At 40.5% G+C, this 24248-nt stretch overlaps 1 protein-coding gene across 4 annotated transcripts in view; it reads right to left on the reverse strand.

Annotated features, from left to right (window-relative positions):
* Positions 1-14616, reverse strand: part of Csgalnact2 (chondroitin sulfate N-acetylgalactosaminyltransferase 2) — a 33638-nt gene extending 19022 nt beyond the window's left edge. The window contains exons 1-4 of one of the 4 annotated variants that reach the window (XM_050148461.1): positions 14488-14593; positions 4421-4484; positions 2771-3694; positions 146-362 (exon numbers count right to left, since the gene is read on the reverse strand). In XM_050148461.1, coding sequence (XP_050004418.1) covers positions 146-362; positions 2771-3431 — 878 coding nt within the window. In that variant the 5' untranslated portion in view covers positions 3432-3694; positions 4421-4484; positions 14488-14593. Of the gene's footprint in view, positions 1-145; positions 363-2770; positions 4396-4420; positions 4485-14487 lie in introns of those variants that run through there. The other 3 variants (XM_050148460.1, XM_050148462.1, XM_050148458.1) reach the window with 3 other exon arrangements.
* Positions 14617-24248: the final 9632 nt, after the last annotated feature.

Here is a 24248-nt window from a genome sequence, read left to right on the forward strand (position 1 = left end):
TAAGAAAAAGAGAAACCTAAAAAAATCCCTTAAGGCCTATAAAATCATTCTATAATTGTAAGTAATCATACTTGGTGAAGATTAAGTAAACATGGACAAAATGTGGAATTTAAAGAACTTAGCCACATGTCCAGTTCAGAGCTACCTGAAGTTCTGCATGAACTGTGAGAACGCTTCAGTCCTTTCAGCCAGCGGCACAATGATATTAATAACTGATCTCGCAATGTCAATCATCTCATTCTTCACTTTCATGAGCGGTCCAAAAGGGCGGAAGAGGGTCACATGTCTGTACTCCATAAGGTCTGCTTTCTTAAAAAAGAGCTCATACTGTGTGCCTTTATCTCTCTCAGTGCGATAATAGCCTAAAGAAAAGAGTTTGCAACAAAACAAGTTATGTCAAAGTTTAAATTCAGCAGGAACACAGACTTCACCCGGACAAGGATTGAGAATATTACACCGGACTGTAGCGACTTTATCTATTTGTGAAAACACCTCCTCCTACGTACAGCCAGAAACAACTACTCTTGGGAAGAAAAGGTTTACAAAAGAAGTTTTTTTTTTTTTTTTTTTTTTTTTTTTTTTTTTTTTTTTTTACTGTGGTACATTATTCAATCCACAAAATAACATCCAATAGTAATTATTCCTTTTTACACACGACTTTTTCCCCTTAATACCCCCTACTGTCATAGTGCCAACAAATTACTTTTGCATTATTAAAGTCTGAGCCCAAGAGTCAAAACTTTTATTAGTTGGTTCAACTCAACAAACATGAATCAAGTACCTTTGTGTTAGTCATTGACGATATAGAGACCATGTGGTCTCAGTATGAGAAGGGTCAGTCTAGTGAGGAAGACAGAAAAATAAACAGTGACAATATACTGTGTAATACGTGTATGTGTATGCATATATGTATATGCATATGTATATATACACATGCGTATACATATAAACATATATACATACATATACATATATAAAAGTCAGACAAAGAACTATCAGTATAGATTTCAATACAATGCATGAGGTATGTTTAGGAAGACAGTATGAAGACTGACTGTGTAATATGAGTTTGAAGTGTAACACTCAGGAGGAAAAAGGTTAGACTTACCCCAACCCTCCTAAGGCTTACAGTCTAAAAAGAACAACCAACCAGGATATGGGCAACATCACATAATGCAGCAAGTCCTGTGACAGAGGATGCATTATAGAGGTGACAAGAACACACAGAAAGCATCACTATTTTAAGCTTGAGGTTAGAGGCCATTTCCTGGAAGGAATGACATTTATACCAAGGCCTGGAAGAGGAACAGAAGTTGTTTAGTGGTCGCCAGTAATTCGTTTAGGAGAGAGACAGCCATGGCACAGCAGAGAAAAAGTAAAAGACAGACTATATTTCAGGCAAAGAAAAGTCCTTAAAGTGACAGGAGCTAAGGAAAACTATAAGCAGAAGGGGCAGAACATACAACTGTCATAGTGCAGAGTGAGTATGAGACGGTCATATGCTACTCAACTATCCTACTTTCTCTTCAGCTTTCAAGTCTACTGCAAATACAAAAAAAAAAAAAAAAAAACTAAGCTTTCCAGAAAGTTGGAAGAATTTTAAGAAAAACAACTAGTAAAAAAATTACAGCAGGAAAAAAGAGGAGGCCATATGAAGATGGTAGCTAAAATGTCCCAGCAAAGCACAATGCCTTGCCTGATAGACGTCAAGAGCCATACAAGTGACAGACATGAAGATCCGGAGTCAAACAGAATGCTTTTTATGGGGTAGGATGTTTATAGAATAAAGAAAAAAAGTACTTTTGAAAACACTTATATCCAAAGTGTTCTTTGCAGTTAAATATTTAGCAGTGAGCATTAATATGGACACAGGTAAGACTGTACAATTATATGTTTTTAGAGCAATTAACAAATATCTAAGATTTTCATGACCTTTACGTTTTATACCATCTTTTAAAACATATCTTGGGCTAGAGAGATAGCTCAGAGGTTAAGAGACCTGGCTGCTCTCCTAGAGGGCCTGAGTTTGATTCCTAGCACTCATATGGTAGATAACTGTAACTGCGGTCCCAAGGGATTTGGCCTTCTGGTCTCTGTAAGCAGTGCATGCATGAGGTGCATTATACACGCAGACAAAACCCATACACATAAAAATAAAGGAAAGACCCCATATCCATTTTTCAGTCTGTATTATGAAAATGTACTATTTCCTTACGTTTCCAAATGTAAAACTATGTATTCCCTTTGATGCTGTGACCATTTGCTTCTCTCAAATGGAAAAATATCATTAACCTATTGCATTAGATTTTTTCTTCCCTTATCAAATGTTTTTCAAATTTTGAACCTTAGTTCATACATTTTTAAAAACATAAGAGGAACATCAACACCAGATAAGAGAGGAATGCAAATCACATGGCTCACAGGAGCCCTTCAACTTAATATTCTTATATTTAGGCTTAGATTTATTCTGTTTTCCCAACTCTTATTCTTATTTTTATTATGACCTCATTTTAACTTCTTCCAAAAGCCATTTCAAATTTTGGGTGAAACTAAATGGATAAAAATGTAAATGCTTTAGTACTGTGGCAATAATTGATATATTAACATATGTTACTAGCATTCCATCATACTAACCCAAGAATTTATCAAGATATTAAAAATTGTTTTTATATTTGTATGTGTCTGTATGCACATGCACACATGCCACAGCATAGGGGTAGAGGTCAAATGACAACTTGCATGGATCTTACCAACATATTTTTCATATTACCTTCTATGAAGTCATTTTCATTAAATATCAGTTTCTCTCCAAGAGGACCCTCCTCATCTTCCTGCTCATCATCTTCATCAGGATTATTAATGACCTCCAAGCCAGCTTCAATAACTTCTACCAATTCATCTCGTTTGTCTTTCCTAACTGGCTTTTCTTCAGGATGGCGAGTGAGACCCATTTCCAACTGAAATACTTTCATTAAAGTAAAGCTTTCAAAGGGAACGACTCCATACTCACTGGGTAGTTTGGCTCCTACGCTAACTTCAGCTCTGTCGATCTGAGAATGAAGAAACTCTAAGAGATCACTAGGTGTCTGCTCTCTGTTGCCTTGATAGCCTATGCTGTTAGCCCCTATATTCTTTTTCTCTTGCAATGATCTCATCTTCTCACTCATTTCTTGTAATTCTTGCTTTAGCTGGGCAATTTGGCGTTTCAGACTGGTTGCCCTGGTTTGGTAATGTTCTTCTTGCTCCTGCAGGAGGGCCTGGTAATATTCTTTACCATAATTTTCTCTAACAACACCAGGAAGAGATGCATTTCCATCAGTCTGAGGGGCACATTCCAGGAGGTACATAAATAATACTAAACTGAAGAGCAAAGCAAGGCCCAACAGCAGCCACTGGGTCCGGCTGTGAAGAATCGGTCCTCTTCTAGACATTCTTAATACTGTGTGTTTGCCCAACAAGACAAGCTCTTGGCTTGTTCATAACTTTAGCAAAAAATTATCAAAAATTAAAAACAAGATTAGGATTTCCATAAAAGGTACCCAAATGAACTCTGCTGTAGTTTAAAAAGATTCTTTCTTCAGTAGTCATGACTACTTGCAGAAGTGAGAAATTAAGTATATTTCCTGTATTGTTACCATGACATCCACACTAAGCAATCTGATCTATAAAGTCCATTAAATGGGTGGTGACTTTTCTGAAAGAAACAGATCAGAGTCAATCAGAATTTTGTTTCTTTAAGTATATCAAATTGCTGGCAGCTATGTTACTACCATATGTAGAGGTCCAGGAAGGTGCTAATACAGTTTAGAGTAAATTGGTAAGCACTGGGAGAAAATAGAAAAATACCATAAAAGATACTAAAATACTGTGTATAAAACTTTAAAACCATTTGTTTATACTCTCATTACTTCCTGGATCAAAGAAACATCAAAATTATGTTCAGCTTTTTTACACAGATTCTAATGAGATCATTTTAAAATCATGTTCCTTATAACTCTTTATTAACACACCACTTTCCAACTAGAGCATGTAATGTGTGGGAACTGGATTTCTGGACGTAGTTTTTATTACAGCAATAATGATTTACTGCAAGAGAAAGCTCCTCCAGTTATACTATACTCACTATAGCTCACTAGTTTCTATCGCTCAACTCAACCAATCTAGGAAGCCTAAAACATCAAGTGGAGTGGGTACAATTTCAAAAGGTCACAGACATCTGGAAAACACATTAAAACATTTTTATATCCAAAAGTCCTCTGGTAGATTACTTGAGCATTAGATCATTTTCCATTGTATGACACAGCAAAAGATTCCTTACAATTCTTGAAGATTTGGAGTTGATATAAAGAAAAAACACAAATGATTTAATTATGTTTGTATGCTTTGAGAAAAACAGTAAATTTACAAAAGTACATGCTACCTTTCATGCTCCAACCAGCTGTGTGAACTCTTCCAGAATAATTCTAAATCAAGGATTACTGACTCTAGAAATAGAAGAGATTAAACTCAGACAAGGGAGGCAAGAAGTCCTCTGCTGCAAACAGAACTTCCATCCAACCAAGTGTTCTAAGCAGGATAATGTGACATGAGAAGGGATGTTTCGCAGGAATGCTTTCTCCAGGTCAGCACAGCCCTGGAAGCTGAGCAGTAGGGACACCAGTCCTAGGTACTTGCTTTCTTAGTCACTAGGAAAACTTGGGTGCCTGCTGCAAAAATTCTGCATTGTATATATTTTGTAGATATTTGTATTAAAATGTAGGCAAGATTAAAACTTTTTATGATAGTGGACCACAAATAATAGGCTTAACTTCCCTAAGCCATTTGTTACCTTAGCAAACTAAGAGACAACCAAGTATCCTGAAAATTTTAATTCACTGTGTCTTTTATATGACAATATCTTTTACTATGACAATATTTACAAAATAGTTGTAAATATTGTTTAAATGTTAGAGAAAAATAAGGGAAATTTTAAATTTTAACAAACTAATTAAAAGACAATGCAAAGCTAACACTAGTTCTAAGAATTTACCATTCCTTAGAAACATAATCATGAACAAAAGAGCCACTTGAATGCCGTTATTGAAAAAATAAACTGAGAGGAATTTCTTTACTATGTGCAAGTTATTACTAGCCTACTTGTTAGGGGAAAAGGCTACACTTGAAAGTATAGAAATAAAATTTCATAAACTGTTAATAAACCCAGTGGTGGTGGCATACACCTTTAATCCCAGGACTCAGGAGGCAGAGGCAGGTGGATTGCTGTGAGTTCAAGGCCAGCCTGGTCTACATAGTGAGTTCCAGGATAACCAGGGCTACACAGTGAGACTCTACAAAATAACATCAACAACAAAAACTGTTAATAAAGATAGACACACTTAACCAGAATATACTCAAATGATTTTGAGGTAAAACTTGATCATAAAGTAATATATGCTCTATGTACCATATCTTTTTATTAATAGGTCACCTCATAGTCTTTTCCTTTATTTTACATTTTATACAATTCATAATGGGTCACCACTAAAGGTTTATTTTTCAGTGAAAGAGAAAACATGTGTAGCAGTAAGTTTTGCATTGTGATTAAATGTGTGTGTATATATGTATACATATATGTGTGTATATATATATGAGACTTCATTATAATATAGTAATAATTGGGTTGTGATTAAAAAATCCTAAAAGCCACTAGTTTAAGACCCACTTTTCACATATTCCATACAATATATGAAATATCCTTTCAGAATAGTGCTACTATTAGCTTCTTTTTATAAAAGAAAAATTGTTCAGAAATAAAGAGATTTAAATAAGGCTATTTAACCACTAAATGGAAGCATTAAAACTTGGGTGTTGTTTCTCCATTTTAATAAAACTATAGGTTTTATAATATCTACGTGGTAATGCTGCAGTTGATTGCTTTCCACTGCAATGAAAGAAAGGCTGCTACAATTAATTAGAGTATACTTGCGTATCTCTATAGTAGTTGTTACATCCTACTTGCCTAGTTCCTAAAAGGAACTCTGACCACATACCACAAGACCAGATTATAACTGTAACAAGCTACTAAGAATCTTAGAAGAACTAGAGATATAGTTCAGTGGTGGAGTATTTGCAAGCATGCTTGAGGTCCTAGGTTCCACCACACGCACACATGCGTACACACGTGCGCACACACACACAACTCCTCCACCCCCACCCCTGTATGCACACATACATGCTGCACACACATTATGATTTCACACATGCACCCCTTTCTGCTATTACATCTTGATTCCATCTTCTGTGCACTGTCTATATGTTATATATATGACATTCACTCACGGTTTGGAGCTAATTCAACCAACCTCTAAACCCAGTGAAGGGTCTGAAGAGATAAAAAAAAATACTATAGTGACAGGAAAACGAGATAGTAAAGGTAAATAAGACAAAATCAAGTATTTTTAGAGTTAGTTGAAAGAAGTTTTGAAAGTAATCAATCCTAACTCAAAAACAGATTGAGAGACTTCATCCTAAGATGGAATAATAGGGACCAGATTTACCTCTATTTTTGAAATAACCAAAATCACATGAAACAGCAGTTTTCCAGATGTTGAACATCAGGAAATGAAGAGTAGTGATCCTTGGAGAAATGAGAAACAAGTGATTACTTGTTTCTTACTGAAACTGTTTCTGATAATAAATATGTATGTGTGTATACTAAGGAAGGCCAGCCTAAGCAAAGCCCAGCAGATTTCCTGAGTTGACAGGATGGACCCGATAGTCTGAAAAGTTCAAGGCAGTAAGGGTTCAAAACAACTCCAGAGACCGAAAGAGGGTATCTTTTGGGTATTCCGCAGAGTGCTTGCTCGTTAGTGTAGGCTTATAAAGAAATAAACCAAGGAAGAGACTATAAAAAACCAGAGGACACAAATCCCAACATTTAAATAGGACCAGGAATAGTATATGCTCCTAGCAGATAGACTGGAAAACTTTAACCTCATGAGGCATTGGGCATTCAAAAAAGTCTTGGCTTAGTAGAGGAATATAACCAACTTATAAACATTCATCTAACTCCTGCCAACAAATATTAAAAGCAAAACCTGAAAGAATTAAATTGTTTCCATATGATGTCATAATTTTCAAGAACATTTATAGGAATATAAAATATTTAGCATACAAGAAAATAGAATTTACAATATCTGACACTCACATAAAAGTTATTCTACTTTAAAAGTGACTATACAAAAAAATGCATAATACATATGGAGCAAAGAAAGGAGTGCAGTCTGTGCAGCTGAGGAACCAGGTTCTGTTCACAGCACCTGCACAGAGGCTTACAACCAGCTGGAACTGCCCACCTAGAGGATCTGTCACCCTTCCTGGCCTCCTCTGGTATTGAAGGGCACTAGCCCTCTCAAGAGCATGGCTCTGGCAGGTCTTGCCCTACTCCCCCAATCCCTTTGCCTTGCTAAAAACCATTTGATTACATTCCTAAAGCTAGTCCCCATGGTCTATTCCCTTATTTGGCCACTTCTTCCTCCTGAGGCAGACTACCAAGGGCCAGCAATCAAAGTACTGAAATTCAGCCATCAAACGCCCCCTTTGGCTTGCCCAATTAAAATTAAGCAAGCTCATCCTAACATAGGGCTTCCCCTTGTACCTTTATAAACTGCCATTTTCCTTCCAGCTACTGCACACATGTGGTACACAAACATATGCAGACACAACATTCAAACACGAAAATAAAAATTAATAAAATCTCTAAAAAAAATTAATGAAACAAAATGAACTCTTGGAAGCAATACAAGTGAGAAAAAGTGGAATTACCTTCTAAATACTCAGAGGAGCTAGGGAGCTAACTCAGCAGTTAAGAGCACTTGCTGCTCTTACAGAGAACATAGTTCTGTTCCCAGCACCTATTCTGTGGCTCACAACCACCTATAATTCCAGTTCCAAGAGATCTATGCCCTCTTCTGACCTCTGAGGACATCACACACACACACACACACACACACACACACACACACACACACACACGGTACAATACTACATGCAGGTAAAACATTCACACATATAAAATATAGTCTATAAACACTTTAAATACTTAAAAAAATGGACAAACTAGAATTCTATGCCCAGCAAAACCAACTTTGGACAGGGTTCAGTACAGTTCTCCACTCTACCAACTGAGGAGTCATCAGAATAATTTTTGAAAAACAAAGGCAAAATACTTTTATTTGGACATAAAAATAACCTGAAAGAATTCATCACTTGTACTACAAAAAGGAAAACAGATCTATAAAAAGCAATGTAAAGCACTGGTACTGTTAACTACATTGGTAACTGGCTTCTTACTGTACGTTTTAAAAGGCATTTTTTTTGTTTTTTGTTTTTGTTTTGTTTGTTTGTTTTTTGTTTTAGATAGTCTTTCTACACAGCACAGTTGTCCTTGAACTCACTATGTAGACCAGGCTGACCTCAAACTCAAATGGCAATCCCCCAGTCTCGGCCTCACAAGTGCTGAAGTATACATGCCTAAAACACCAGTTTTTTTTTTCTTCATTTTGGTTTTTTGAGACAGGGTTTGCTTTGGAGCCTTTCCTGTAACTAGTTCTTGTAGACAGTGGTGGCCTCGAACTCAGAGATCCGCCTGCCTCTGCCACCCATGCTGGGATTAAAGGCGTGCGCTAGCACACCCGGCTTAGAACCACTGATTTCTTAAGTACCTACAAATGTTAAGTGTTTCGAAACAAAGGGATTGATCATCAGAAAGCAGCGCGCTCCCAAAAATCCTTGAGAGCACCTCCTGTGTGCCAAGTTCTGTGCTGAGTACCAAGGGCAACACCAAATGGATCCTTCAATAAGGTGCTTCTGGAGAAAACTATACTCACAGCACTTAAATGCAGGCCAAACAATGGCACAAAATGGGCCAGTCTGTGGCAGAATAAAAACAAGTTCAAGAATACAGTCAACTATTTAACAATTATAAAATCTTGGGCATAATATTTAATCTTTTTGGACTTCTTCTATAAAATGAGGCAGTTTTTCTGGACAGTTATTATTTTTATTTATTACTTTTAATAATAATGTGTGTGTGTGTGTAAATGTAGGTGCCCCTGAAGTAAGAGGTACCAGATTCCCTGGAAATGGAATTTCAAGCATTTATGAACTACCTAATGTGGTGACGGGAACCAAATTCAAGTCCTCTGCAAGAGTAGGATGCAGTTTTAATCACTGAGCCATCTCTCTAGCCAATTTTCCTTCTAAGCTGTTATGATTTCCTTCATTAAGATAAACTAAATATATATGTGTGCATGCACATGCACCCCTTTTGTGGAACCGACTTAATTAAAATGCATTCACTTTCAGTAATCTGTAATTCTTCCTTTAAGATTTTCACTACACAATTATCAATATTAGTGTATAATGTGAATTCATAAGTTTATATAACAGTAGAATAAAAACAAAAAGCAATTTAGGGCTGGAGAGATGGCTCAGTGGTTAAGAGTAGTTGCTGCTCTTCCAGAGGTCCTGGGTTCAATTCCCAACACCCATATAACAGCTCACAACTGTCTATTACTCTAGTTCTGGGGGATCCAGTGCCCTTTTCTGGCTTCATACAGAAACATGCATGCAGGCAAAACATCATATACTTAAAATAAAAGAAATTTTAAAAATGAAATAAAAGCAATTTATTGAAAAATAAAGAATAGAAAAGATGAAAAATTATAGGATTTATACATGGAATATTTAAATGAAGCAGATAAGTTCTTTCTAACACATATAATACCTATAAAATGGCATTAATATATTGCAAATTAATTTTCTCAGTTCTTCTTGCTTGCCTGTATAAATGGTTTCATGCTGGATAGCCAAAATTCCAATATCTGTTCTACATTACAAGCTCCTACACTTCTCTGAGCTTGAACTTCCTCATCCACGTAGGGATAATTAAAGAACTTACCTTGGAGTACTACTATAACAGTCAAGCAAAACTCAACAAGCATTAAGTACTCAATAACTGTCAGTTATCATTTTATATTATGTAATTTTTAATAGTTGAATCTATCAAGTTTTTCCTACACAACTCTTCAGTTTTAGCTTCTTTACCAGAAATAATCATAATGCAAAATTAGCACCTTATTTCCCAAGCAGATAAGCAAGTTTCATTACTCTTTTTACAAACCCTTTGAAATGTCAGTTTAGTCACAGACAAAATGTCTTTATGTAGAGAGTTCTATACCTGGTCTCTAAGCCAGAGGCAGCAAAGACTTCAGGTTGAAGCCAGTCGATTCCACTTTTGCAGCAGCCACAGACAGCACAGAAACTATAGACAGAGCTGAGTTTCAAGGGCCACTGAAGTCTGAACTTTATATAATCCTCACATCGTAATGTATTACTTTCCCTAGCATTTAAAAATGTAGCAACCCCTCTTACGCCACAGATAAGACTAGCTAGACACAGCAACTCCTATTCTAAAACTTCTATTTATACATCTCAGTTTTCCCCTACGGCTCACTCTCTCTGTCGTTCATGATAGGCTTGAGCCCCTGAACTCAAGTGATCATCTTGCCTCAGCCTCCTAGAGAACTGAACTACAGCTACACAACGTCCAGCTTTAAAAAAGAAAGGGTTGTGCTTATAAAATATCATAAAGTAAATGAATAGGATAAAAAAGGTTAAATGTAGCTGGGCGTGGTGGCTCACTCTTTTAATCCCAGCACCTGAGAGGCAGAGGCAGGTAGATCTCTATGATTTGAGGCCAGCCTGGTCTACATAGCAGGTTTCAGGACAGCCAAGGCTACACAAAGAAACCCTGTCTTGAAAACAAAACAAAACAAAAAATTAAACATGAATAAAGGGAATGGGTGAAAAGTCTCTCTTACCATCCCCACAATTTTTGTGTATCTTTCCAAAATTTTTGCCACTACTAAGCATCGTGGCACGAATGGCTTTCATATACCTTACTTTGAACACAGTATTTCACTAACACGCAAATCCTTCTAATGGAACTGCTGCCTAAATTCCCTTGAATGTAATCAGTTTCTACACAGTCCCCTGCCCAGGATAAGTTTCCACTATGCCTTTAACTACTTTCTACTTTCCAACTGCTATCTCTTAGATCTGGACTGTCCCTCCAAACTCCATGTGTAGTCTTGGCTTCAAGCCTCTGGTGCTACTGGGAGGTAGCAGAATCACTACTAAGCACTTAAGGAGCAGAGAGGGGAGTTAGGTAACTGGGAGTGTGTTCTTTGCTCTTGGGAGGAATATTGAAGTTTGGGTCCTTTCTCACTCTTTGTTTTTTGGCCCCAAGGTAAGCCACCCATGTTTGCTACCATGTTGACTATGCTGCCCCAGAAGCAAAGCACCAGGCCCAAGTGAGCACAAGCTGAAACTTGGAGAAAAAAGTAACCCTTTTGTTCCAAGCATTTTATTATAATAGAAAGCTGACTAACTGCCACATTAAAAATTTTTCTCCAGTTTATTAAAGTTTAAAAATTCAGGCTGGGCATGGTGGTGCATGCCTTAAATCTCAGCAGTTGGGAGGCTGAGGCAGGCAGATCTCTGAGTTTTGGGCTAGCCTGGTCTCAAGTTCAAAAACAGTCAGGGCTACACAAAGAAACCCTGTCTTGAAAAGAAAAAACAAACAAACAAACAAAGACTTAAAAATCCTTAGCATTACATTTAAATTTCTTAGCTAAATTTATTTACAACTTGGAGCTAAGAAATGTTTTATTGTTTTCTTTGAATTCCATATATATTTTTTCAGAAATTTTTCATTTTGATAGAGTATTTCCTGTATATTCTACGGAATATGGGTGAAATGATTTTGTTTAGAGACAAAGTTCCAAGTTCAAAACAGTCCTATGAGAATTTTTGTTTGTTAGTTTGATTTCTTTTCTGGGATAGAATCTCATAATGTAGCCAAGGCTGGCCTTGAAATCATGATCTTCAATTTACCATGTGCTGGGATTACACACATGTATGACCATGCCCTGTTACCATGGGCTCTTTAGAAACCTAAAATATTGTCACACAACGTTTGGAAATCTGTTTTCTATTCCTTTATAAATAAACAAAACATTGTTTTGAGAATCTTATAAAATTATATATTTATCTCCACAGTTCATAAATTTTATTAGACAGTATCTAAGTGTGTCTTCAACAATATTAATAGTTTTGGTGTATCAATTTACTCATAAACCCATACACTTCTGCTTTGAGAAATAGCCTTATTTTCTTGATCAATATTTGCTATCTTCTGTGAGTTGGTAGGAGAGCGACAATCAGGAGCTGACAGTACAGGTAACTATCTTTCCACAGCCCTTTTAAAAGATCATACTCTCAGATCATCTCTACCCATAGAGGGAAAAAAAACCCCAGAAATTAGAGGGAAGGGTTGATCTATGTTTGCCAGTACTCTGTCCCCTGATGCATCTCTCTCTCTCTCTCTTTCCCTCCCTCTCCTGCTGTGTGTGTGTGTGTGTGTGTGTTCAGTAGGCAAAGCACCTTTCCAAACTTGAGAGTACTAATATTTAAACATCTTCTTCAACTCAATTGCTTCTTGTATTTGCCCAAATTTCATGATCTGACTTCCTACAGATGTTTAGGGATTTTTCTTCTCTATTATGGATATAACTAGACTACTTTAATAAACTTACATACAAAACTAACTTTATATTAATTTAATTCAATTTTATAGTCACACCTAGTACTTGTGTGGCATTACAGTGACTATGTTTTTCGTCTTGAAATCTCATGATTCTCCACTCCATTTTTAGTTAGATCCTTCGGTGCTTCATTTCCTCTGACAGCTACCACATTTCCCCTAAGAACCACTAACTTGAGTAACACAGTTATTGCCTAACTGTTATCAAACTGTACAGTCATATCATGGCCTGCTCTAACTGACCTGTGGGTAAAAGATAATTAAACGCAACGAGTCTTTGAGAAGATTGTTGCTGGTGCAAATACAAAATGTAAATAGTAACTATAATGAATATATAAATGTTTGCTAGAGACAGCATGCCAGGGTGTATCCTTGGCTGGCCTGAAACTCACAGAGATCTGCCTTCCTCTGCTTCCTGTGTGCTGGGATTAAAGGTTTGCACCACCATGACTTAACTTATAACAGCTATACTTTAAAAAACAACCTTTCCTATTGTAATAGTTAAGCATAGCAATTCGGTTACATTTTTAAAAGAAAGAGTCCACGTTAGTTAAGATGTAGTTTCCCCCTACTGGATGTCTCAGCCATTCTACATCTGGCAGAAATGTATTCATATACATAGACAAAACCAGAAGCACACATGCTCGCCAACAGAAAACCAGTCACACAACACAGTGGGACATTACGAAAGAACTATCAATTACCACATATATGAATGACACCATACCATACAACATGACAGGTGACTTCTGAGAATACTACATATTAACTCCATTAAAATGAAGCTCAACATAGATCGAACTAAGGCTGAGGAAATAAGTCAGACTACAGATGGGGAAGCAGGGGTACAACCTACTTGGCAGAAGCAGAACACTCTGGAAATGCTCTACAGTTACACTCCGAGGTGCGCAGCAGGAAAACCCGACTGCTGGTCTGAGCATGGAAAGACACTGACTTCATGTGTATTTTATACCCCCACAGAAGAAGTGGAGAAGGGAAAAAGGTGATCTCTAAATTATTTGAAACTAAAGCTGGTTGTTTAACTCCAAATCCTCCAAGCCACATGTACCGGAAATCCAACATCCTTTTTGCATTCTTTTAGTCACATAATTTTAAACAAGTAGTAGCAGATAATAATTCAAACTATTCCTGAACTGTAAGCCATAAAACACTTTTTGTCACTTCTCAAACCGAAGGTGCTATTTTAATACATCTTTAAAAGACAAGTTAATCTGCAAAGCTTTAAAAGCCCAGGGGCCCTCAGCGACACGGACTGTCAAGGCACTGCACACACATCTCAAAAGCAGGCTCAAGACACCTCCAGATTTAACAAGGGCTTAAGAGGGGAAGCTTTAGATTTATAACCAAACTGTCATGCAGCCAATACCACCACCGGTGACAAACACAAGCACCGCCCAAGTGTTTGACAAATTACACAGCCACTTGCTCAGAGAGGCAAGAATTTCCCAAACTATCTGGCCGTTCTGACAATTCCCCGTTTTTTCAGGCTCCGGGGGTCACCGAGTGCTACTCCAAGAGCATCTTTTTACAGGAGGCCGTTTTGTCAGAGCCAGGAGGGCTGATGCCAGAGGACGCTTTTTAACCCCGCAGTAAAAAGTTTAGCCACTCAGCAGAGACGATGGCGAGTAGGTTATAAAAACCCACAGCCCATAACTGACATGCAAACCAACGGTCTCTGGCAGCAGCGGTCTCCTGAAACCCGACCAGACCCGGGAGGGCGCGTCAGTGAAGCACCGCGCCCCGCTGCGTCCCGTCCCGGAGTGCTCGTCGGAGGGGACCGGCCGCCGCCCAGAGGCGCGCCAGGCGAGGGCGGTACTCACCGCGCCCTCCGCTCAACGCCGCCGCCCTGGGGAACTGCTCACCTGGCCAGCGCCCTGCGCTGGCCGGCCCGGCGCGCCGCCGCCGAGCACCGCCACTTCCGGCGCGCGCGAGGAAATGAGGGAAATGAGGGTGTGGCGCCGCCGCGCGCGCCTGCCTTCCACAACCGGGCCCCGCCCTCCACAGCCAGGCCCCGCCCTCCAAGGCCAAGGTCCCGCCCTCCACGGCCCGGTCTCACCCTCCACGACCAGGCCCCGCCCTCTATATCCAGGTCCCGCCTTCCACTGCCAAGTCCCGCCCTTCCACGGCGAGGCCTTGCCCTTTACAGCCAGGACACGCCCATTCTTTCCTCTTCTGTCCAGTGCCAGGCACAGAAAACTCTACAAGTGACAGTGTTGATTCACCTAAAATCAAACACACAAAAGCCGAGTGCCTGTGGACCTCCAGAAAAGGATGAAGGCAGAGAAACAAGCTCCTGCAGGGACTTGGAGTGCCAGGCCAAACAGCAGATTAGCTCTGTAGATCCCTGCCAGAAGACTTGGGGAACATTGTGCAGCAGTAGCCCCCTAAGAGACTACTCTATGTTCTGGGTTGCTATGGTAGGGACCAATAGGTCTCCAGAGCTGTCTGACCATTCTCAGGTGAACTGGGCCCTAGTCCACGAACCTAGCTTGCCAACATCACTTGGGCTAGTCATTCCATTTCATCGGACCCGAGGTTATGTTAAATTACGGAGTTTAAGTAGACAGTCCGGTAAATGATTTTAAGGTCTGAAATTATATAATTTTTAGAAAAACAAAAACAAACCTCTCCCACTCTTGCTGCTATCCTAATGATTGCTCAGGGAATATTCTCAAGGCAGTGTCCACCACAAACGCTAGCATAATCAGGTGAGCAGCTAGCAGCACAAGGCCCTCGTGTGTCCGGGTAGAATGTGGAGGTGCCAAGGGGCAGCTCTGGTGTCTGTTCCACTCTGGTTCTGTTTTCTTTGCAGGGTTGCTTTGGCAGACTATTTGGACTTAGCCCCTCTGACTCCCGAGTTTTCTCATCTGTTTAGCGGCCAATAACAATAATACATGTTTCCTAAAACAGTGAGGATTAAATGCAATTTTACAAAGTCACTTTATTCTAATTAATTCCGAAATAGAAACATGGAATGTAGGCGAAGGGACACATGGCGCAGAAAAGAACATCTAAAGCTCCCTTCCCCCCCTTTTTTTTCTAGTTTCAGTCCTATCATACCATCATAGTTGGTTTTTCAAATCTTTCCCCTTTTTCATAATGGATAAAGTGTGTTCACTGTTCTGGGCATTGAAGTAGCAAGAACCTCAAGAAGAGAGAATGAAAAAAAAAAAGGAGAGATTGCTCATGGAAGTAAACTCCTAAGCAAAGCTCCAGGGCTTCAGGAGGACCATTCTGACTGCACAGAGGTCCACCGAGAAGTGTGCAGTTTGGGCTGGGGCAAGGGTTTGAGTGGTTTCCTTAAACCAGCTGCATGATGCTTTTATTTCGGAATTAAACGCTGTTTTACATTTGAAGTATTTGGGATTTTGGCTGGCAGACAGCGAGCAGTTGACCAACTCATGTTTACTGTGGTTTGTGAACACGTTAGAGTAGATGGATGGCTGAGGTGACTGCCAGGTTGCATCCGATAGAAGCAGCATTCCAGGAGAGATGGTTTGTTGTTCATCGCAGATGACTTTCCTGGCTGGCAGTTGTTGCGATATCTTTAGTCCAGATGTTCTCATCTAATGCCGTAAGGGTCTGGACCCTTCTAAGACAGGCTTGCTGACTGAATATCCAGGCTCTTCCCAACTTTTAAGATCTCACTCTTCCCCAAGTCATTTCCAAACAACTATAAACACAGACAGTTTTGAGTTCCCTGCCTCCTGCCTGGCCCAGGGATAAAGAGCTCATTCGGACATAGACTCCCCTAGCCTGTGCTTTCCTGAAGAGGCCAGTCTTCACCTCCTGTTCCTTTGCACCCACCAAACGACATTGTTTAAAATAAAAACATGTAGGGATCTTTTCTGTGTTCTGTAACGACCTTTCTTGAGCAGAAGGCATGTTGACCGTGTCGGCCCAATAGTCGGCTCTCTTCCCGGTTAGAAGGGTAAGCACTTGGGCGAAGATTAGCTACATGTGAGTCTGGCTAAAGTGTCTCCAGTGCACGGGGTTGTCATGCTATTTACCACAAGTGTGAGCACACGACAGGAGTGTGAGTGTAAAGATGCAACAGTTCTCTCCTAGGAGACGTGGACCATGGGAACCTCCTGCAAATGGTAAAGTCTCAGCACTGCTAAATTTCCAAGACAAGACCGAAGTTCTCCAAGGGACTAATAGGGTAAGAATAAATGGCATTTCATCAGCATGTTAGAGAACCATGATGCCAGACTGGCAGTTTTGGCAGTTTTTGTCCAAGCCCACATCTACTGTGTGCCCACACTAGATTTGACATTTCATCAACAGTTACCGAGAAGTCCCCAGAAGCCATGTGTGGCATCTGCCTGTAGTCATGGCACTCAAGATGCTGAGGCAGAAGAATAATAATCTGGAGGCATGCCTGGACTGCACAGTAAATTCCAGGCCAACCTGGAATACATACTGAGACCCTCTCTCAAAAGAAAAGAAATTGCAGACATCGGGGCTTTTAGAATGTACCCTCTAAGCTCATCTCTGGTCATGGACATGCTTGGGCTGGGTTTTTCCTGTGGACACTTTACATTGAAAGGGCATTATGATGGAAAGAATGAGACTTCATCTAGAGTTCCTGGCATCTCAGTGCCAAACACAGGATCTAAGTGGACTTGTGAACGCCCGAATTCTTGCAAAGTCTCCACAAAAGAACTCAGTGGCCCCATTAAGCAAATTCAGATCCAGCTCCTTCTTAGCACACTGTAGTTCAGGAGAGATCTATTCCTAGCCACTTCAAGCATCTTCTTCTTCCCCTTCTTTGCTAGCCCTGCAGATGCTGGGTTTCTGGCTCATTCGTGTGCGCTTGCTCTCCTCCCTTTATCTTCCTTCCTTCCTGACCACCCCACAGGCAGAGCCACGTGCCTTTCTCTGTGGGGCACACACTGGGAAGTGTGTGGGCCTCCCAGCCCTTCATCTGAACCTTCGAATTCTTCCTACATCTATGGTTAGGTTTATCAGTTTCCAGAGAGAAAATGAACCTCGTAGAAGAAATGCTGAAGACACTCCAGGTTGTGCTGGCTATCTTTTATCACACAAAGTGAAGTCATTCTCCAAGATGGAGCCTCAGCTGGAGTCGCATCCATCAGGTTGATCTGTGGGGGCGTTTTCTTGATTGATCACTGATGTGAGAATGTCCCGACCACTGTGGGTGGTACCACCCTTGGACAAGTGCTTTTGGGGGTGTCTAAGAAAGTAAGTTGAGAGAGCATGGAAAGAGCAAGTAAGTAGCTTCCTCTGTGGCCTCAGTTTCAGTTCAGGGGTCTGGGCACTTCTCTGACTTCCCTCAGTGGTGGACTGTGATGTGGAAGTGAAAGACAAGCAAACCCTGCTCTCCAAGTCGAATGAGGTCAGTGTTTTATCATAGCAACAGAAAGGAACCACTACGCAGGTGTTAAGTAGCAACTTCCTTCAATTAAAACCTTCCATCGCCGGGCAGTGGTGGCGCACGCCTTTAATCCCAGCACACAGGAGGCAGAGACAGGCGAATCTCTGTGAGTTCGAGGCCAGCCTGGTCTACAAGGGCTAGTTCCATGACAGGCTCCAAAGCTACAGAGAAACCCTGTCTCGAAAATAGATAGATAGATAAATAGATAGATAGATAGATAGATAGATAGATAGATAGATAGATAGATAGATCCTTCCATCTTGGAGTGAGGCTTCTTAAGACACAAGGTGTTTGAACGGTGAAACATTCCATCCTGCAGGAAAGCTAGTTAAACTCAGGATACAACTCAAAAGCTTCAGGAAGTCCATGAAACTAACTAGATACATCTTCTACCTCCCTTCTTAAGCAGATATAATCAGTAAAGACTGCTGAAGGATGCTCTCAGACAAACTGGGCTGCCTGGAAAAGGCTACTTGAGCTATCTGAAAGAGATAATTTTCATTGTATTGATCTACCTTCGGGTTGTGCAGTGAGCTCCAGGTTTCCAGCTTTGCTGAGCTAGCACCCATGTTGGGGCAAGCTTTTGGTGATGCAGCTGTCACTGGGTAATTTTTACTCTGGTAAATCATTTCAAAAAACTCAATGGTTATCCAAGTTGGACTTTGGTGGTATCTTTACTACTCTGATCTATTGTCAATTCCCTTTCTGGAGTGAGTAAACATTTATTCAGGAGTGCCACACAACTCCATGATAGGATTGACTTCTTCCCAATCACAATCTCTTCTACCTTCAGGACCTACACACACACACACACACACACACACACACACGCATGCACACATGCACACACTCACAGGTACATACACATAAACAATATTATAAATTTAAGTATGGAGTCTGCATATCAGAGAAAACATATGGTATTTCTCTAAGTCTGGATTATTTCCTTTCCTCAAAAGTCATGATTTCAGCTTTCTTTGCAGGTGAATAGAACCCTGTGTTGTTTATTGTATACAGTTGAATAAGAGGGGTATTTATTATATTCAGCTGAATGAGGAGGTGGGTTTGTTATATATAGTTGAATGAGGAGGTGCATTTATTATAAACAACTAAATGGGGAAAGGGTTAGCTATTCGGGGGGGGGGGGGTTGGTTTATTTTGAGACAGGGTTTTTCTGTAGTTTTTTTGAGCCTGTCCTGGAACTCACTTTGTAGACCAGGCTGGCCTCAAACTCACAGAGATCCACTTACCTCTGCCTCCCAAGTGCTGGAGTTAAAGGCGTGAACCACGCCCCCACCATGCAGCACCACTGCCAAGGGGGAGTTAGTTAATGTTGGCAGGAGGTTTCTGTAGAGAAACAGTCTCAGGCTACAGTCATCTGGGGTGATGAAGCGTGGCTGAGACTTTCTGCACACACTGTCAAGATCCATGCTCACACCAGAAGTCCTTGCCAGTCCCATGGGTTTCAGACATCGGGGTCCTTGACATGGCCATGCGCATGTCAACAATACACTCACTAGAGAATTGATCTGCTCCATACAATATGACATTTGACGAAGATGTCAGAAACATACACACACACACACACACACAAAAGACAGCATCTTCAACAAATGGTGCTGGGAAAGCTGCTGGATGTCTCCATGGAGAAGAATGAAATTAGAACTGTGTCTATTACCCCATACAAAATGTAGCTCCAAAAAGATCAAAGATCTCAAAGTGGATCCTGAAATACTGAAACTGCCAGAAGAAAACATAGGTTGTATCCTGCAGCATTTAGATATAGGAAAAAAATTCTGAATAGAATTCCATTTGCCCAGATGTAAGACTAACGATTGGCTATTGATATCTCAAAATATTAAAAAAAAACCTTCGGCATATCTAAGAAAATAATCAACTGAGAAAAGAGGAAGACCACGAAGTAGGATAGAATCTTTGCCAGCTATACATCTGACAAAGTATTGATATCCAGAATTTATTTAAAAATGTTTTAAAAGAGTCAAGAAAACAAATGACCCAATTTTTAAAAAATGGGCTATAAATTTGAACAGAGAGTTCTCAATAGAAATAATAAAAGGGGCTAAGCAATATCTCGAAAAGTGTTTACCATCCTTAGCAATTAGAGCAATGTGTCTTATGCCAACCAGAATGGCTAAGGTCAACAAAACAACTAACAACAGGTACTGGTGAGGATGTGAGAAAAGGGGAACCCTTATTCACTATTTGTGGGACTGTGAACTGGTACAGTTGCTCCAGAAATCGGTGTAGAGAACCCTTGAAGAACTAAAACCAAATCTACCATATGACTCATTGATGTCACTTCTTGGCATATGTCCAAAGGACTTGCCATCATACTCCATAGACACATGATCACCAATACTTATTGCCAGAGTATTCACAATAGCTAAAAATAGAGACAACATAAATGTTCTTCTGATAAATGGATAATGAATCTCTCTCTTCTCCCCAAGCCCCTCTCACACACACAATGGAATATCAGTCAGCTGGAAATAAAAAATAAAAATGAAATTCTGAAATTTTCAGGTAAATTGATGGAACTAGGGAAGATCATGTTGGATGAGGTGCCCAGAACTGCAAAGACAAATGCTGCATCTGAAGACAAATCTCTCACCGTGTGAAGCTCTTCACATAGAATCTTCAGATGTGAGTATACATAGAGTCAGCGCAGAAACTAGGGGTAAAGGGAGACTTTGGGAGGAAGACAGGGGAGGAACACCAGAGAAGGGACTGGCAGGGTGGAGTTGAGATGAAAAGAGAGGAAATAGAAGGGGGGAGCTGTCAGTTATGGTTTTATTGCTCTGAAGAGACACATGACCACAGCAACTCTTATAAAGAAAAACATTTAATTGGTGCTATCTTACAAATTTAGAGGTTTGATCCATTTTATTATCATAGTGGGAAGCTTGGCAGCTGCATGCACGCAGGCATGGTTCTGGAGAGGGAGCTGGGATTTCGACATCTGGATCAGCAGACAGCAGAAAGGGAGTCACTCTGGGCCTGGCTTGAGCATCTGAAACCTCAAGGTCCACCCTCAGTGAGACACTTCCTCCAACAAGGCCAGACCTCCCGATAGTGCTGCTCCCTATGTGCCTGTTGGGGCCATTTTCATTCAAACCACCACAGGGATTCTAATTGGGGAGGGGGAGGGACGTCACTTCCAGCACAGGTCATGAGACACCTCCTTGAGTTATTGGGCAAAGGATTCCAAACAATGTAGGCTATGTTTGTTCCCTTGGTTGTCTCTCAGAAGTTGAAGGCAAGTTCCTATTGCTAAAGACACCACATATTATAGACACAAGACCTGGAAGAATCAAACTGGATTTGAATCGAAGGTCTGATGACTACTTTTCATAATAACAGAAAGTGCTATGTAAACTGTCAAGGGAGGAAAACACTTGACAGTCTTGACGAGATGTGATGCCTATGAACCACAACAATGGTCAGCATGGCAAGCAGCTTAGTTAGGGTCTCTACTGCTGTGAAGAGACAGCATGACCACAGCAACTCTTTTTTTATTTTGTTTTCTTTTTCTTTTTTTTGTTTTTGTTTGTTTGTTTGTTTTGTTTTTCAAGACAGGATTTCTTTGTGTAGCTTTGGAGCTTGTCCTGGAATTCGCTCTGTAGACCAGGCTGACTTTGTACTCACAGAGATCCGCCTGCCTCTGCCTCCCAAGTGCTGGGATGAAAGGCATGCACCAACCACTGCCCAACTGACCACAGAAACTCTTATAAGAAAAACATTAAATTTGGGTGGTTCATTTCCAGTTTCAGAGGCTCAGTCCATTATCATCATGGTGGGGAGCATGGTGGTATGCAGGCAAATAGAGTGCTAGAGGAATAGCTGAGAGTCCTACATCTTGCAGGCAACAGGAAGTTGACTGAGACACTGGGTGCTATTCTGAACATAGGAAACCTCAAAGTCCACCCCCACAGTGACACATTTCCTCCAACAAAGTCATACCCACTCTAACAAAGCCACACCTCCTAATTGTGCCACTCCCGACGAGATTATGGGGGTCAATTACATTCAAACTACCACAGGAAGACATCCCTAAAAGTACAATAATGATGCTTACACCTGGGCAGTAAGCAACTGCTGCCTAATTGGACTTAAGAGCTACTTAACAAAAAGGAAGCTATGCCTGGTACCGTAAACTTAGTCAGTTACTGGTAATTAGTGAGGTAATAGGAGAACTACTACCGCTACATCCCTAAACCGATAGACTTCCTAACTGTATCCTAATTACCTCCCTTCTATTCACAGATGTATGAACCTCTCATCCTGCACCAAGGAAGCTGGTTTTCTAACAGATGGAGACCATTACAGAAAGCTTTAACTACTCAAAATGTAGAGAAGTGGCTGTGGGGTCATCCATCTACAAAGTATCCCCTCATTCCAAAGTTCAGGGAAAATGGTGGAAGAGGGGGTGGAAAGACTGTAAGGTCCTGAGGATCAGGATGTCTGCTGTAAGACTGAATCTTCAGATGTGGCAGGGAAGCTACACCCATGAAATCTCAACAATATGTCTTCTTAAACAAGACCTGGGTGATAAAACCAGTTGCCATGCCAACGTGGATGGGGGAATTCTCATGGGGCCTCAAACTGCTGAGAGAAGGAGACTGAGTTTGTTCCAACAATGAACATCCTAAATGGTTATCCAGTCCCATGTTGTCAGTCCTAAAAATATACAAGGGACACTAATAAAAAGACTCCGTGGTTAAATATGTATAATATATATGTAACAATAATAATTAAAGAATAAGAGGCCGTGTATTTGAAAGGGAGTGGTGTGGGTATGGAAGTGGTTGGAAGGAGGACAGGGAGGGGGAAATCATATAATTATATTTTAATTAAATTTAAAAAATAAAAATGGACTGGAGAGATGGCTCAGAGGTTAAGAGCATTGGCTGCTTTTCCAGAGGTCATGAGTTCAGTTCCCAACAATGACATGGTGGCTCACAACCACCTATAATGAGATCTGGTGCCCTCTTCCGGCCTTCAGGCATACATGGAGGCAGAATGCTATATACATAATAAAAATTTAAATCTTTATAAAGATAATATAATAAAGATAGCTTTGCTGGACATAGCAGTGATGGTTGGCACTTGTGTGTGTGTGTGTGTGTGTGTGAGAGAGAGAGAGAGAGAGAGAGAGAGAGAGAGAGAGACCGAGCGAGCACATGCATATCTTGTATGTGTATAGGCCAGATCTTTATACTAAGTGCCTCCTTTTATTGCTCTCTACCTTATTTTTTTTTTTTGAGAAAAGTTCTCTTGCTGAACCAGAAGCTCTCCAAGATACAAGGATGGCTGGAAAGCAAGCTATAGGGATCCATTCGTCTCTGCTAATTGACACTAGGGTTACAGATGCACACTGCCAAGCTTGACTTTTACATGGGGATCAGAAGTCAGTTCCTCATGATTGCATGGCAGGCCATGGGCTCTGCTTCTTCTTTGGGGACCATTTGTCTACAAGGGTGGAGGGAATAAAAATGAGGAGCAGGCTTCAGTGGCTATGGAAACGATGGAGATAGCTCTCCCGGAGATAACTTAGGAAAATCAGCTCAGCTTTATTCCAGAGTATAGGAAATACATAGGATTGGGGAGTCTGGGGACAAACTCTAATTTGCATTAAGTGGCACACTCCTATCCTAAGGCTTCATATGTGGCAGCAGGGTCCTATAGCAAAGCTCCTAGTACCAGTCTATTACCATATCACAGCAGGAGAGGCACTAGCAGGACACTGTGCCAAGGTAAATCAGGCTTCCAGACTTAGAGACAGCTTTTGGGTAAGGTCAGTCCTTTGGGCCTAGAGACATTCTCCAGGTAAGGGCAGGTAGAAAGTAGTAAGTCTAGCTGGGGAGAGAGTCCCTCATACTGCTGAACTTTGGTGAGACCTTTCAGGCCATGATCGACTACAATGTCTGACCATCAAGGTCTCCCAACAGCTATGGGATAATGCTTTTGTACACTGTAAAGATTTGTCACTCATATTGGTTTAATAAAACGTTGATTGGCCAGTGGCCAGGCAGGAAGTATAGGCAGGGCAAGCAGAATAAGAGAATTCTGGAAAGAGGAAAGACACAGACACCAGCCAGATGCAGAGGAAGCAAGATGAAAAGGCCTCACTGAGAAAAGTTACCAAGTCATGTGGCTAAGCAT

Source organism: Alexandromys fortis, unplaced genomic scaffold (assembly GCF_014885135.2).
Source record: "Alexandromys fortis isolate MF-2015 unplaced genomic scaffold, M_Fortis_MF-2015_v1.1 scaffold_59, whole genome shotgun sequence".
NCBI classification, from domain to species: Eukaryota; Metazoa; Chordata; class Mammalia; order Rodentia; family Cricetidae; genus Alexandromys; species Alexandromys fortis.